Here is a 16,672-nt window from a genome sequence, read left to right as displayed (position 1 = left end):
CTTTGTGTTCTCAGGTTTTCAGGTGCACTATCCCTTTAAGTAATAGTGACACGGCCCCTTTAAGACGTTCACCCGGTCAGAGACGTCCAGTCAACATGAGACTGAGGTGAACTTCAGTCAATCCCACTAAACAACCTCTCATTTTCTTATTTCCGTCATAAATGCAGACTTTAGATCATATTTATACTATATGTTGCGCAATGCTCTCAGTGCTTAAACCCGACTGGTCTGCGCAGGCGTGAGAAGGCTGCTATAAAAGACTAGCATGCAGAGGAATGACTGACAGTGGCACTGTGTGAGAACTGGACCAGCTGTCTGAGCATTACTACTACAATTCAACTCTGAATTTAACGCTAAATCATGTCGAAACCGGGGAAGAGGCAGTTCATCAGCGGGGTAGTGGAAGGTGAGCAAGGGGCCCAAAACTAGACCACCAGACCCCTGTGGTCAGCTGATTTAATCCGGATGTAAACATTCACACTAGGCTGCATTACCTTTTCTGCACGCAGGATTGATTCAAACTATATTTTAAGGATCTGTTTTTAATTAGATGAAACCCAGTCTGAGTATCAATCATGTATTGATAAGTATATAAGGTGAAGTCATTTGGTTCATCATGACCTTTGCTTGCTGCAGGTTTTTATGGGCGGCCATGGACTATGGAGCAGAGAACAGATCTGTTTAAAAGGTATGTGCCATCTGTTTTTCTCCTGCTGTGAATTAGTCTGTGCATTTTCCAAAAAGGCTTACATGAACACAGAACTGATCTTAAAACTATATGTTGCATATATATATTCTTATATACAGTCTATGGTTGCATCATGTTGGGTGTTGTCCCTTGCTTGTGTTTATCACATGTAGCCTACAGCTTTATTTGTAACCAAGGAAACAGTAGCTGTCCCTTGTCCCCCTCTCTACCCACAGCAGCACCTAGCTGATGTTCAGCTGTGAATAAACTCTAAACCATTTCCTGTGGTTTTATCAGAACAACATGGAAATGTGTTACAAGTAGTAATAATAGCAACAATAGTAGTCAGTACATTGGTTGTATTAGAGAAAATATAACATGCCTTCATGAATTTGTTGTGTTATTTGTTTAGTATTGTAAATGTATAGATAGTTGTAGGTGTTTTCATATTTGTCTCACTGTGTGGATTCATTTAGATAGTTTTAATGTTTTTCTTTCATATAAGCTGCATGAAAATTCAGGGTTTCCTCTACTCAACCTTTGAACAGAGGTGTGAATTAATTAATTCTATTAAAAACCTTGATGTAATTGTGTTGACAGGAAAAGGTGTCAATATAATCTGCCCACTCACATTCCTCCAGGATATAATGAAGTCATAAAACTTAAAAAAAAAAAAAAAAACATATGCAAAAGCAACACACCAGAGAGGAACTTGGTATGGTATATCTCACCAGTAAAACATGGTAAATCATACATATGGTGAAGGTTAGATCAAAACCTGGACAGCTTATAGGGATCTATGTCTCTGTGCTATTTGTACACCCCCAGTAAATTTTCCCTATTTTGATGACATGGCATTTTGAAACTCAGAAATTGCCCATTTGAAGGCTTTTAACTAGAGATCTCAATGAACAAACGGGAATTGAATCTGATGTCATCGACCCATAAACTTGACTGTGAAATAAATCAGTGTGGCAGGGAGGTAGTGCATCTCTGTCAGGCCTGCAGTAGGTTCAGAGGGGACTCTTTTAGGAAGATTAAAGTACATCTCACCTTTTGAGTCTAATGTAGTAGACTGTACAGACACTGACATGGACCCATTCACTATCAGTGCATTCACTGTCAGACAATAATCCCACCCTTTCAGACCACAACTAAATAAATGTGTTCTTTAACTCTCGGGTCATGATATTTGGTGTGATGGTGTATTGCTGGTGTTGTGTTTTGCAGGGAACAGAAGTGGGGTTTGAACACATACCTGTACGCCCCCAAGGATGACTACAAACACAGGATGTACTGGAGAGACTTGTACACTGCTGAGGAGGCAGGTGAGGTTCACACTGACATCACAGATCTCACCCAGTAACCACAAATAAACACAACTGATAATGAGTCTTATCACTTACTGAAGAACTTAAAATGGAAAATATGTCTATCTCTTTGATTGGCATGCCACCTGGAATAACCTTTCTGGTTTCCCTGGAAGGCCTTGGTTGTTGCCTTTTTTTTTTAAAATTCTGCTCATCAATTATCACTGTATCTATACAGATATGTGACCTCCTTTCATATAGACCCTTTAAAAAAGAAAGCTAAATTAAGACATTTAGAAATTCATCCAGTTGTTTTAACAGGCCTTATATTACCAACCACACACTGGTCATGAAACTATGCAGCATTCACTAACCAGCAAACCAAATAAAAATGGGTTGAAACTGAAAACACACGTATTTACTCAATAGTTATTTAAAAATTGGAGAATGTGCTTATACCAGAATCATTTACTTTTACATTTACATTTACTATTTCACCAAAAACTTAATGTGACATATCATTTTTAAACTGTAGTTATAAACTTTTCTTATTTTATATCAGTGACACCCATTCTGAGTCATCGTTATCTCCTCAGAGATATTGTTTAATTGCTCAGTTTAGATCTTCTCATTGTCACTAGGCTGAATGTTATCAGCAGTGTTGCAGAATGAAGAGCAGTGATGATGTGAAGTTTGACCCATTAAAACTGTCATGTCTCATTATGAGTGGATGTCAACACGGAAACTACCAGTGGACTTTTGGACATCATATATTGTTTCTACCAATACATATCTATCTATCTTATATTATCCTATATTATGTAACTGTAGGCCTAAAAATATTGAATAGTATTTTTTTTTTAATTTGATTTGAAATTTAGTTTAGGTGGCGTGACATGTTTTTACCTCTTCATCAAACATTTCTTCTCTCTCAATCTTTTCCTAGAACAAGTCATCGCCCTGATATCTGCAGCCAAAAAGCACAATGTCGAGTTCATCTATGCAATCTCTCCCGGTCTGGACGTTACTTTCTCTAACCCCAAAGAAGTCGCTGCCCTGAAGAGGAAACTGGATCAGGTAGGACTTTGGATGATAAAGGGTGGAGCATAAGACAAAATGTAATTGTAACAGGTGTGTAGTTTTATGGCTCTGAGGGATTGTTTTGGACACCACATTACTTTGTGTGACACAAGAAGCAGTAAAATGATAACATTCAACACACTGCAAGTGGGTCAACAGGCAACTGATGGGACTGACACAGCTGCAGGTCTTGGCTGTATTCCTGGTGAAATAACCCAAAACATGAAGTTAGTGTTTATACCTGTTCTGACCCTGTTTAAAAAAAAATCAGTTCACTTTTATTTATATTGGACAACAAAAGTTACCTCAAGGCTCTTTTCAGGTACAGCAGGTCTAGACTTCACTCTTTTATTTAATTTAAAGACACCTCAAGAAACCTCAACCACCTCAAGAAAGAAACCTCAAGCAGAACCGGGCTTGAGATGTACTACCATCTGCTTTGACTGATTGGGTTGAGAGAGAAAGAAGGAAAGAGAGAGCACCAAGAAAGAGAGTGGAAGGAAAGAAATGTGAACAATGCACCAAGATTTTAAGATCGGTGATGTCTGATATCTCCAGACTACAAGTTATGCTGTGTATCCTGCAGGTCAAAGGGTTTGGCTGCAGCTCCTTCTCTTTACTGTTTGATGATATCGAGACTGAGATGTGTCCAGCTGATAAAAAAGCCTTCAGCTCCTTCGCCCACGCTCAGGTGGCCATTACTAATGAGGTGTACCAGCATCTGGGAGAACCTGAGACCTTCCTTTTCTGTCCTACAGGTATGACAGTAGAACAGTCAGACTTAAGTTGACAGCCATCAAGTTTAAATTGTGTAAAAATGATGTGAAATCATAATAAGCTCAGTTTTTCCTATTTTGTCTTCTGTCTTTCACTCCTGTCCTTTCCTGTAACTCCAGACTACTGTGCTTCATTCTGCACTCCCAATGTGTCCCAGTCCTCTTACCTGCACACTGTGGGAGACAAGCTGCTGCCTGGCATTGACATACTATGGACTGGTAAGCTCGCACCAAACTGAGGCTCAACTTTTCTATTTTTTTTTTAGTTTTTTTGGGGGCATAGACACCTTTTATTAACAGTAATGAGACAGGAAATCATGGGATGGGGGGTGGGAGGGGTGACATGCAGCAAAGGTCCTCCGGCTGGGACATGAACCGGGGTCCACGCCCTAACCACTCGACCATCTTCGCGCTAAACTTTTCCATTTTTGTATTATTTAGGTCCAAAAGTGGTATCCCACAAAATCTCAGTTGAGTCCATAGACGAGGTGTCGTCTGTACTGAAGAGGGCGCCAGTCATCTGGGACAATATCCATGCCAATGACTATGATCCACAAAGGATTTACCTTGGACCCTTTAAGGTAAATATCTACCTGTCAGTGTTTATATTAACCTTTTGCACTCAATGGTGCATTTTACCTCATTAAGATTAAGCACCACTCCTTCTTCTCAAAGTCAGTCAAATCTGAATACACAGACTTGATACACAACTTCTTATATTCACTGTGAATTACACTAATCAGGGCATTTGTACTTATACCTGATGTCTTGATTACAGATGACTCACAGATGTATTATGGAAACATTTTTTAATACTATAAGGAACAATACAATAACAATACATCCATATCATAAACTGTGGCTCAGAATATCTTGTCAACATGGTTCTTATATCGCAGAATCACTGAAGCTCTCCTTTATCGTTATGACTGGACTCTGAAAGGGAGCACATGTGAGGGAATAAAAAAAGAGAAAGTCATTTTATTGAACAGATGTTAATTTAATTTTAACAAATGTAATAAAAAATGTTATTTCTAACAAATGAAACTGGCAGGGAAAACATTCTGCCAGGTTTACTGAGATAATTCCAAATGATCTATACACAAAAACCACATAAGTACACGTGGAAGCCATCAGACTATCAGAATGGGGCAGGTTTCATGCAACCTGGAGAAAGGGGCCTCTGATTCCTTGATGACCTGAAAGTCAATACACAACACAGCAACACACTTAACACCCACAAGTCCTGTCAGAGGCCCTGGGACCATCACATTATCCATACATACAGTACATAGATCATTACTCTGTATAATTCAAATTGATTGTCCAACTCTTTATGAAAATAACAATAGATGGTGTGTGTGTGTGGCTAAGACATGTACTGACTCTGCTTAAACCTGTTAATAAAGTGACTGAAAACGAAGCAAAGCCGTGTTTAAAAGGTTAATAAGAGACTAAAGGACATAATAATATGCTTTTAGAGGTCAATATTGGCCTTAGTCGGACCCTGAGATCTGTATTTTGAAATAAATAACATTATCTTTGCCGATAAGGATCGTCCCACTGAACTGATCCCCAAACTGAGAGGAGTGCTGACCAATCCTAACTGTGAGTTCTACCCAAACTTCGTGGCAGTCCACACTTTGGCTACATGGTGCAAGGCCTCTGCTGATGGGGGACAGAGGGATGTGGAAATGGGTGAGTGTCTGTGCTTTTAGTCACGTACGTCAGCTTTATTTCCCACGGTTGAATCTGAGTCAACAGCTACTCATAATCGATGCATGTCAGGTGTCTCACTGTCTCTGACCTTCATCACCAGGCGATGAGGGGCAGGACCCCCGCTATAGCCCAGAGAAAGCCCTTCACCTGGCCCTCACTGACTGGCTGCAGGAGTTTATGAGCACAGATCAACCTGGAGGTAGACTCATGTTATTCTGTATACACTTTTAATATATTTTTAGCAGAATACAACCGCACAGTAGAACTGCACAGTGTGTTAGCGCCACCCTCATCTTTTCAAGCCGTTGTCGTCCTCCAGCTCGCTCCAAGAAGGAGTCGTCAGATGAGAGCTCCTACATTCCTGGACCTGGAGATAACCCGCTGTACACAGCCGAGCCTCTGAGCCTGGACGACCTGAAGCTACTGTCAGACCTCTTCTACCTGCCGTACGAATACGGGCGCACGGCAAGGATCATGCTGCAGGAGCTGGACTGGCTTATAAAAAACCGTGCCGCTGCCACTGCTGAAACAAAGGTGTGTGTTTTTATAGATTTTCAAATGCTGATAATATTGTGAACATGTATTTTGCTCGGTTGCTTCAACCACTGCTCTTTTCTCAGACAGCAGAGTGGTGTTCAAGAGCGCAGCAGTTTGACGGAATGTGTGAAGCGGTCGTGCAGATGTTCAACCGCCTGTCCAACGCCCCGAACCGCAGAATTCTTTACGACCTCTACGACTACATCTGTGACATCAAGAGTGGTGTCGGCCTGACTCGAGCCTACGTGAAATCTCTTGGTGAGAAAATCTGAATCTTCTCATGATCAAACTGCAAAGGATACAGTATGTAAGGGAAAAGCTGCTGTAGACATGTTAAAACAGGAATACCTCACATAAACATGGCTGATTATAGCATTTATCTACTGAATGATATAATTAGTATGCAGAATAATGATCTAAGTCTAAGTCTAACTATAAACCATCTGCTCCATCAATTTTAGTCTAGACTACCCCTTTAAAGAAACTGAAATAAGTTCCCACCATAACTGATAAGGAACGTGTCCACATGAACATGGTGCTGCTTTGACAGCTTCAAAAACCATAACAGTATCCCAGTGTTCAGAATATATATCCACAGCAGAAACTACACAAGTAGGAATTCATGAGATTGTATAACAGCAGAATCTCCACAAATAAACTGAATCGGAACAAAAATAAGAAGTAAAGTCTGCATTTGGATTAAAAAGATGCTTATGAGTGTCCGTTTCCAGGAAGTTGGGCATTTCCAGGCGGCTTTGTTACATGTTGTCTAACTAATTGTAAAAGTCATCATGTGCTTCATCATAATGCCTCTGCTGTTTGTTTTTAACCACAGAATGAGGCTATTTTACTTACAAAGATTACTGTGTTGATGCTTAGAAGAGTTTGAACGATTCATTTCAGACAGAAAATTAATCAGAAACTATCATGATCATTTTAAAAGGAAAAATGCCAAACATTTGCAGATTGCAACTTATCAGATGTTTTTGAATTTCTTCTGTCATACATGATATAATACTGAATATTGTAGATTTTTGGACTATTGAATAGACAAAATAAGACATTCGAAGGCATCAAAATTATTACGGGCAATTTTCACTATTCTGACATTTTATACACAAATAAAATGAATCCTTCTTAAACCTAATAAAAGTTAGCTACTGCAGCTTCTGACTTGATATTGTTTGCTTTTCATAGGAGGTGGTGACACACCCTCAGCCCAGCTGATGACTGACGATCCTGAACCCTGGGGCTTCAGAGGGGGTCTCTCTGGAGAGCTTCAGGTAATCTATCAAAGCTCTGTATTTTGACAAGTGTGACGTATTTATCTGCCATTTTAACCACTGAGCAGGATTATTTCATGTTGTAAATATCTTATTTTAAAATATCACCTCAGTAAATGATTAAAGTAGATCTACATGAATATGCTGTTTCTCTGTACATGCAGAGAATGCTGCCTGGCCACGGGAACAGGGACCTGTTCAAGCATCCTCCCATGACAGCAGTGTACTGTGTACGTCCATACTACCCTGAAGACAAGGTGAGGATGGTGGCAGGGCTCTTGACATCATAATGTATTCAATAGTGATTCAAGACAACCTCACATAATGTTGAATTCGGTCCTAGGCGGAAGTGCAGAGGATCTTCAGTGAGATGCAAATAGAGGGCAAAGTCTCCTCGTCACAGCATCCCCTTATTGGTGATGGGTAAGAAAGAGTCAATTTACTTCCGTTTTGATTATTTATACTTTAATACCTCGATCTTAACATCCCTTCTGCCCCACCACAGCCTGTCAACAGGTGAAATCCCTCCTTCCCCTCAGTGTGGGTTCATCCTGGAAGATGAGATGGGAGTGTGTGGCTACACCTTGGCACTCACCAATGCCAAAGCAGCTGCAGCCAAGATTCAGGTGAGACTTTGATTCTTCGATTGCAAGAATGTAATCGATTTCCATAATAAGCAACAGTAATGTAACTTCACTATGTTCCATGTTTCACCTCTAGAGGGAGATAAGTGACTCAGTATTCGGGGACTTCCCCTCTCTGGTCACCACCCAAGTGTTGCCCCGGGTCACTGATCCTTCTCCAGCCAGGCGTATGATTGATCAGCTGTTGTCCTCCATCAGAAGAAGTGGTATGTAGAGGCCCCCCCTTGTAGAATGTTTATAGAACTGGCTTGTAAACGTTATCCTTTTTCAACACTTTATAGCTGAAATGGTATCTTCTGCTTTGTCAGGCTCTACAGGGGTGTTCTGCGAGTTGAGGGAGAGCGATCGGAGAATGATCGACTTCTACACTAAGTTGGGCTCTTTCAAACCCGTTAAAATGGCCGGTCTACCTCAAGGCATCCTCGCCATGGGAACAAGCCTGTAAACAGGAGGCCTCACAGGGATTTTCCTCAGGTTTCAAGTGTTGAGAGATAAAACTGTTGTGTGAGTAATTGCTAACTTTGCAGCTTGTTAAACTCATCCAAGCCATCGGTCTTGTCATTCTTATCAGTTAATATCATATGTGTGTAATTTAGTGGCAACCATGGACCTACGAAGTTCACAACAGTCGTTAATATGCATAATGAAATTTGTTTACTGTGTAAAATGAAAAGTAATGGAATACAGCTGACTTTATACACATCAGAAATGTCAAATCTATAGTGATGATTTTTTTAATTTGTTGTTTTAACCCAGGGCAATAAAAATATTGATATTATGGCTCTAATTTGTTGCATATATCAGACACTTTGGTGGTAGACTCATTAAATACACGACAGAAGGCATTGAAACAAGAGGAGATATTTTAATTCTTCTTCTTTTGAGAGGATACAAAAGAAATATAATATTAGTTCATCTTTAAATAAAATAGCTGGTGTTTCCGTTCAGACCAAATAGATATTTTGACTTGTAGTGCTGACACTGAGAAACTCATCACATGAAGTTTACTCAGTAAGCTTGGCGACTGGTCCCATCATGTCATAAATCTGAAAAGAGAAACTTCAGTGTATGTGTACTGGTTTATGTAAAATAAGAAAACACAAAGTAATGAGTAAGTTTAATATTTCAAGTAGTGTATGGACATTCATTCCTACTTTTCTTCTCACTGTGTGCTTATGCTGTTTCATCTGGTTCCCCTGAGTGTCTGACCAGCAGAGTTTGGCTGCAGGAGAGGAGACGCACATTACCTGGTTTCTGTCCTTTTTTTAAACAAAGATTTCTCCTGATCAAACAAGGATGTTTAACTCAAGGTTTAGACAAAAGAACAACAACTGATATGAAGTCATTAAGGCTTTAAAACATTAAATAATCCTATCACGTGGTGACTGATGAGTGACAACATCTTTGTGACTGCTGGCTGCCAAACACAGTCACACACAAATTGAAGTTGTAGGTGGTATTTAATTGTCCTCCCCTTGTGGTGTGGCATTCTCCTGCCCTTCAACCTTCTCTTGCTCACCTCGGTCATCATATAATTATGAAATATATCATTTTTGGGTCATATGAAATTATTGCACAGTAAATCAGAGGAGAATGTAATACTGAAGAACCTTGCTTTCAAGAAACTGTACGCCTTAGCTTTGTCATTTTTAAATAAATTCCAACCCTTCGTACTTCACATCCCCTATCTTTGTCTCGGGCATCAGCACCCGACCGTCAAGTGTAAAAGCTATAATGTAGGTGGCGATCCTGCCGGCGTCCTCCTCTGATTTCAGGGCCAGAATAATCTGATCGTCTGTGTCTGGGACGAATTTAAACGAGGAGAACCCGTGGGTGGGGTTAAGTGGGCCGACGTGCCGCACTGTCATGTAGCTGAAGTCAGCGGGGCAGGACAGGAGCAGGTTGGTGGCGCGCCGCTCGTCTGCTGTCTCTTCGTAATGCTCGTGGCTGGCACGGCGAGGCAAGAAGAACCAGCGCTGGAGACGCTCACTCCACGCTGCTGATTCATGGATAAGGTAACCTGGTGGAGGTGAGGAGAGGGAGCAACATGATGGATGAGACCAAAAGGAATCAAGATAGTTGTGTGTAAAGAAGAAACAACAAAAAAAACAGAGTGATGACGAATAAAACTGTTGTAAGAACCTGGTGGTTGGATCCCTGCAGCGCCCCGCAGTGCGTTGTAATGTGGCACCCAGTTCTCATGCTCCACGTCACCACGGTAGCCAACAACTTTTACCCACTCTGGGTGATTGTTGACGACTTCTCCGGAGGTCGTGGTCCACTCTTTCCCTAGCCCGCCAACGTAAAGGTGCTCGTCCTTCACTGCAAGCCACTCCGCCTTAAACCCTGCACACACAGAACAAGAACGGGTCTGTCAGACAGTGTGAACCTCTTAAAAATGACTCCCAACCTTACCCAAGTCCCAATTTTTGTTGCTAAATGGTTTCTATTGATGATCCAACAATAACTTTTACTATTTTAGCACAAAAAATTTTAGTTTTTTTAAGGTATTTTAGGCAAAATCAGAAGTCTCAGTGTGTTGAAGAAAACCATTTAGTCTCTGACTTTTGCTCAGTCAGACCTACATGGGTACGGAAGAACCAGGTAAGAGGTCTAGTGGAAACTGACCTTTGGAAACTGAGCCATCACCGTCGGGTAATATAACCCAGGGGACAGCCTGGCTGCCCTCAATCCTGTACACCACACCCGTACGGTCGTCCACACTGTACAGGTGACCATTAAACGCCACCAGCTCTGACAGCTCCATCCCTGCAGCAGATCAACCAAACACTGAGGTAACCAACATACTGACATGAGAACAAAATACATGCTGGATATAAACAAAGTGTAACACATTTGTTTTTCCTCTCGTACCTCGCCCTTTCTCGGCCAGATGACTCTCCAGAGTGACCGTATCATCATCCCACTCCACCTGCAGTCTGTCGGCACTTTCTGAAACAGTCAGGTAACCCTTTTTCATGTAGCTGAACCATGTCTGATCCTTGGAGCTACGTGATGCCGTGTCCAGGTCCGCGATCACACCTATACGGTACTTGACGCCTTGTTTTGTTTTCAGTGGCGGACTTAATGGGTATGTGTCATTGTAAGGTTTTTCATTTCTATCGTGGTGGCCGAGGCTTTGTGCCGTTTCTCTGTTAGCGTCCCTGAAAATGTCTTCGTTGCGCTCGCCATGCATTTGCAAACTATGGGCCCTGTTGCGGTAGTAGCCTCTGGTGGAAGTGTCTCCGTCCCCTGCTGTCCGGTGCAGGTACAACATGAGCACTAAAACCAGCAGGGTTGCCACAGTGATCGCCCGCCATTTAGGGTGGAAGCGCGAGTCTGAGGTGGCAGCTTGTGTCATGGACGCCAAGGCCAGAGGAAGGCCTCGTACGAAAACACCAAGGGAGGTCATGGAAGTATCGTCTTCATCATCTGTGTCAGGCTTGGACTGGGGGCGATGACTTTCATAGCCTGGGATTGAGAAAACCAGAAAGAAGCAAATCAGCAGAATGTTCTGGTGGATTGTAAAAATAATTTCTATCAAACTCGGGAGTATCTTTTTATTCAGTTTGATCATTTTTCGTTAAATTGTTACTGATCAAGTCTTAGCAGAAAACAAATGCTATATCTAAAAAGCCTTATTCAGACATGAATACATCATCCCTTTATTGTTTAGGTATGAAAAAAACTTGTCAGGTTATCTCAATCCTGACATGGTACTGTAGGGTACAAATCTAAATTGTTTTCAGCTGCTTTGTACTTTTAATTTCGACAAAATATATTTTGGATAAAAAACAATGCAAACAACAGCTGGAGGAGATGAAAGAATGAACACAGAGGAGGACAACATGTGGGAGAAATAGGCTGTTGTTCCTATTGTTCATTGTTCATAACAGTGCTTTGTTCAGGCACGAATATGCATAATGAGAATGTAGCTGGCACATCCTACTTCCTCAGGATGACAAGCCTGTAATTAATCTCAATCTGTTCTGACCTTAATCTCAAATTATTTCACTCTTCTGAGCCCCAAAGATATTTGCTTAATTATCACAGTGTGGGGAAAAAAGTTGACTATGATGATAAATTTCAGATTTCCTACAATGTTTCATAGCAGAGTTGGGCTGCCTCCTCTAATATCATAAGAAACAAATACATTTTCATGAAGTGAAACAAGGCTATTATTCATATTTATTCATTCATTATTAATATATACACAAGAGACTGCATGACTATTTGTACGTGACAAAAAAGATGCTTATAGTAATGAACCCATCAAAAGTTATCACCCAACTCAGCACCAATGTGCTTCATACTTAGCTTCTGTTTGTTAGTTTTATTAGCGTTTTGATTCACTCTCACCGCCTTCATAAAACATTATGTCCAGACACAAGCAGTATTAAAAGAACAAAACAAAACAAAAAAAAGCTTGCTTCCTGCCAGCAAAGTTAGCAATCAGCTGCCAGACTATTTCCTTTGGGAGTTGTTGGTGGAGACTAAAAACAGCTTAAAAGGAGAGTGAATACTGGATCTACATTCGTAAAGTGGAAAGACACACAACTCCAAATTAATGCTAATATTGCTTCATCGCATGTGGTGCATCTGTAAAAAAGGCGACTAATGCATCTATTTTGTGTTGTTTCCGCTGTCCCTATGTGGCTACAAACAGTTAATAGACATTGATGAGCAGTTATATAAGTGTTGGTAGTATACTGTGTGAGTAAATGTAACTTAACAATTCATCTGAAGCTGGAAAAATGAACCAATTATACCTGCTCTGATGCCACCAAAACTCCAAATCTAAACCCATGCTGACAACATTTAGAAGAGGTCTTTATTTTATGAATGATTGCTTGAGATGTACGGTTGTAGCATAATATCACATGATAACACATGCAGCCTCAAGCTGAACGCTATCCTAAAATAGTGACAGAGCAACTTTGACAGAGCTGTGGCAAACATAAACCACCAGTTACACAACCCAAAATATACGTCGCAATGGCACAAACAGAAACACCTGTCTCCATGAAAAAAGTTATATAAGCCTAAGTAAACAATGTTGTGTCAAGGCTGACTTTCAACAATCATGATCTTAAATAAATGGGTGTAAACACAAACCAGTTCACAGAGATATTTGTTAAGAGGCTCTATTACTGACATTACAGAAGTGGAGCATGTAATCTTACATCACAGATGGCCGGTTCCCATTTACTGTCCCCCTCTGCCGCTTCAGCTGGTCTCTACGGTTACCCACTCCTCAACTAACATGCTCTAACACACAGGCACACACACACACACACACACACAGGTCAAACTGGCAAACTCTTTTCACTACCATAGCCAACAAATAATGCCCTTATTGTCAGTATTGTATGCGTGGCCCATATTTCCCATCCCTCGGCAGCACAGACCCAGCTGTACGCTGTATGAAGAATTCAATTATTCACCCTTCCTTCGCCTCTTCTCCAACGAACACGCTGTAGCCATCATGTTGTTCTCCTCCAAACGCATTCCATAATAAACTCCATGTCCCTACAGATCTCGGCCCCGTATGAATAGCTGATCTCTATCTCAACAAGTCTCCTCCTTTTCCCTCCGTTTCACGATCTCAAGTTTCCTCCTTCCTTCTTCTTGAACCAAGAAGGAAAGCCCAGCTTCATTAAATATAGTAAGACATGAATCAGCAAGACATGTCACCTGTAAGTTGTAGCATGTTACATTTTTTAATAATAGTGGGATAATTTATGAAAAAAGGAGGCCTGGTCAGCAGTTACTAATTAGTGGGCACATTGAAGCTTGAATGATAAGTGTGGAACCAGTTTTAGTAGCTGAGGTTGCATTTTGTATGAGGACTGAGTTGTTAGTTAAGTGTGGTTGGATGTTGTTACACAGTGTAACAAACTGTAATCCATCTGTGTACCCTTTCGGTTTCATGCTCATCATGTCACTTAAGATCACAACATGGGTGGCACCAGCTCCCACATGTCTCTGTGTGTGGACATGTGGGAATGCTCGCTCTGTGACCCTGTGCTGATTTTTGTCACTTTCTGACCCCAACAACAGCTCTGAAATGACTTTGTCAATTAACAGAAAAGGTATCAATTATTGTTTTGATTATCCATCAAGTTCATCAAGCACAACTACCAAACACATGCAGGTTATAGCATGTGAAGAGTTGCTTGCTTTCATCCATTTCCTGTTAGGATTTATTTACTTTTCTCTACCTTAAATCAAACTTTAGTTGTTAACATGGTCAAGAATGAGCTCTGTTGTTTATTTATTGTCTATGTAATTTACCAGATGTGCACCAGATGTAATCTCCCTCTCTGTGGTAACAACACATGTATATGTCCTGTATAGATGTACTTTGTATGTGCTCTATCTTAAATAGACGCCTGTTTGAACCAAATGATAATTAAAGAGCATGAGAGAGCATCACCATAAGGTACATGTTTGTGTGTCCTCTGTGACCTTCAGTCACAAGTATGAGACACTTCAGGTTATCACAAGCCCATATAAGTCAACAGAAACCTGGTTTTCCTATCACACACATCTTGTCTCATATTTGAGAGTAACACAAGATGTAACAGTAACAGATGAAGTCAAACTGTAGCTGATATGTCTTATCTAAAGATTGATCAATGACGTCTGAATACATTTTTACCACTTGACTAAGAGCTGACGAACGCTTAACAAGGCAAACAAGTGATGGATCTTGTCATCATTAGGGATTTATTAGTGCCAACTGGTTATAGCTTCATGAACATTTGTGCCTATATAAAGGATGTAATTTCACGCTGTACAGCTCATACTCCCTCCCTGCCTTAACAACGCTGAGTTTGTACAGACAACAGCCACGAAGGCAGATACATACTGACGGTAACACCTGTAAACTTTAACCACCTACCACTAAAAACACCAACATAACGTTACACCTCATAGCTGGTTTTAAACACATATACACCGGCTGGTAAATGAGTGTCATTTAAAACAGTTAAGTTAAACACCGGTCCCCGGCTCAATGTTAGCCGTACGAGTAAAGCCAGCTAACATACGCTAACACCATGAGCCTGCTAGCATTACGCTTTTTAGTATTAATATGAACAGACTCGTTTCCCTACACTGAAGACAGTTTACCTGGACGTTATTGTGAGGTGTTTCTAACCTGTGACTTACCTGGAGCAGAGGTCTTTCAGGTCCACCAGGCTGAGCATACTTGGGACTTTTTTTTTTTTTTTTTATCGGTGTCTCAACTCAACATTAGCTCCTCCTGCTCAGAGACAGAGGAACAGTGTGTCCGTGGATTGAACCAATCAACATTTACAAAAAGGTTTTAAAAGTATTGAACCACCCCCATACCTCATATTAATCTACTGTTTACTACAAGTTCACAAAATGAGCTGAATGAAATGTTTAAGAATAAATAATTGTTTAACAACGATAGAAACTAGCCTTTTTTGGCCATGGACGGATTACAGTTTTATTTAGGTCCAGGGCACAGTTTTTCTTTTGGGCCCCATTTGGCCACCTCCATTTACAGTCCTTTCAGTGAAGTAGTGTAGGGTGGTAGCATGAAAACTAGACACATCTTGAGAGCCATTTATCTAATATAGGGTTGGTTTGATAGGATGACTGACACAGATGTATCATAGCTGGATATTGGACCAAAAATAGCATCTAGTTAGTCCATTAAGAATGGCTCATAAATAGTTTCCAGTTATCGCGTTTACTTCTGGGGGTATGCGGCCCCCTGAATACATGCAGTAGTGTTTTACCCACAAGCACTGCTTACAAGATCCTGCTCGGCCCATAGACTTTGCATGGTGGTGTCATGGATAGTTATGGATACTCATGGATTTTTAAGGAAAGTTTAACAATTATAAAATCTCCATGGATCAAAAGATCATAATAGACATTCATAATTGACCTTGTTTGCAATTCAAGGTGTCCTATTAACTGTTTTACAGATGTCTTTTTACAGTAGTAGCCTATGTGGAAAAAGCTTTTTGGGCCGCAGGGGGATTTTTTACTACAATACTGTTAGAATGGCCATTGGGCCATTGATTGCAAGGGTGGGTGGGGGTACCATATTCAGCTCTTATAATACATCCGTGACAGAGGAGCACCATTAAGACATTTTTGTAAACAACCAAGATGACTGTTGCTGATGTGGAACAGTCTGTTCTATCACCAAAGTATTAAACAAACTGGATGGTATATTATCTGTAAAAGAACAACAAACAACTTGCCTGATATCAGACAGAATTGTCAACTACTCAGTGGAGTAGGCGGATTCAAAGGTCTGGACCCATGCAAACAAAAAACTGCACCATAACAGCTCATCTCTGCACACTGTAGTCTGTTTACATGTTTCCAGGACTCTGTGTGTTACATCCCATTTTGTTGCTCTGATTGGTTTTAAATCTATCCAAATATGCCCTTAGAGACATTTTGGTCTGTGCCTGCTGATCACGCCCCATGCAAATTGAAAATGAACTGAGAGGTTCAAGACCAATTCAAAAATGTCAGCTGAAGTGTGAGATATTATAGTTTGAAATTCAGTAATTGCAGTAAAGTTATTGCACACTTACTCTATGCCACAAAAAGTTTATCAAAAGGATCAAAAACATCCAGATTA

At 40.6% G+C, this 16,672-nt stretch overlaps 2 protein-coding genes across 3 annotated transcripts; one reads left to right on the top strand and one right to left on the bottom strand.

The window, feature by feature from the left end:
- Positions 1 to 107: 107 nt before the first annotated feature.
- ogal (O-GlcNAcase like) lies at positions 108 to 8,817 on the top strand. Its single transcript, XM_053335857.1, has 17 exons — positions 108 to 406; positions 637 to 688; positions 1,919 to 2,016; positions 2,945 to 3,075; positions 3,665 to 3,836; positions 3,975 to 4,073; positions 4,296 to 4,435; positions 5,408 to 5,552; positions 5,674 to 5,772; positions 5,893 to 6,107; positions 6,194 to 6,368; positions 7,308 to 7,393; positions 7,558 to 7,650; positions 7,737 to 7,816; positions 7,899 to 8,019; positions 8,114 to 8,243; positions 8,346 to 8,817. The coding sequence occupies exons 1-17, from the start codon at positions 361 to 363 to the stop codon at positions 8,480 to 8,482; spliced, it is 2,019 nt and encodes a 672-aa protein (XP_053191832.1). The 5' UTR covers positions 108 to 360; the 3' UTR covers positions 8,483 to 8,817.
- Positions 8,818 to 8,902: 85 nt separating this feature from the next.
- On the bottom strand, positions 8,903 to 15,274 carry cant1b (calcium activated nucleotidase 1b). Of its 2 annotated transcripts, XM_053335888.1 has the most exons (5): positions 15,211 to 15,274; positions 10,912 to 11,508; positions 10,666 to 10,806; positions 10,180 to 10,383; positions 8,908 to 10,057 (listed from the first exon to the last, which is right to left on the bottom strand). In XM_053335888.1, the coding sequence occupies exons 2-5, from the start codon at positions 11,447 to 11,449 to the stop codon at positions 9,687 to 9,689; spliced, it is 1,254 nt and encodes a 417-aa protein (XP_053191863.1). In that variant the 5' UTR covers positions 11,450 to 11,508; positions 15,211 to 15,274; the 3' UTR covers positions 8,908 to 9,686. The 2 variants fall into 2 exon arrangements, with proteins under 2 accessions (XP_053191856.1, XP_053191863.1); XM_053335881.1 differs by lacking the exon at positions 15,211 to 15,274 and having other exon boundaries at positions 8,903 to 10,057; positions 10,912 to 11,774.
- Between the last annotated feature and the right edge of the window lie 1,398 nt (positions 15,275 to 16,672).

The sequence above is a fragment of the Scomber japonicus genome, chromosome 2, assembly GCF_027409825.1.
Source record: "Scomber japonicus isolate fScoJap1 chromosome 2, fScoJap1.pri, whole genome shotgun sequence".
In the NCBI taxonomy this organism is placed as follows: Eukaryota; Metazoa; Chordata; class Actinopteri; order Scombriformes; family Scombridae; genus Scomber; species Scomber japonicus.
This window is presented reverse-complemented; position numbering and strand designations above follow the sequence as displayed.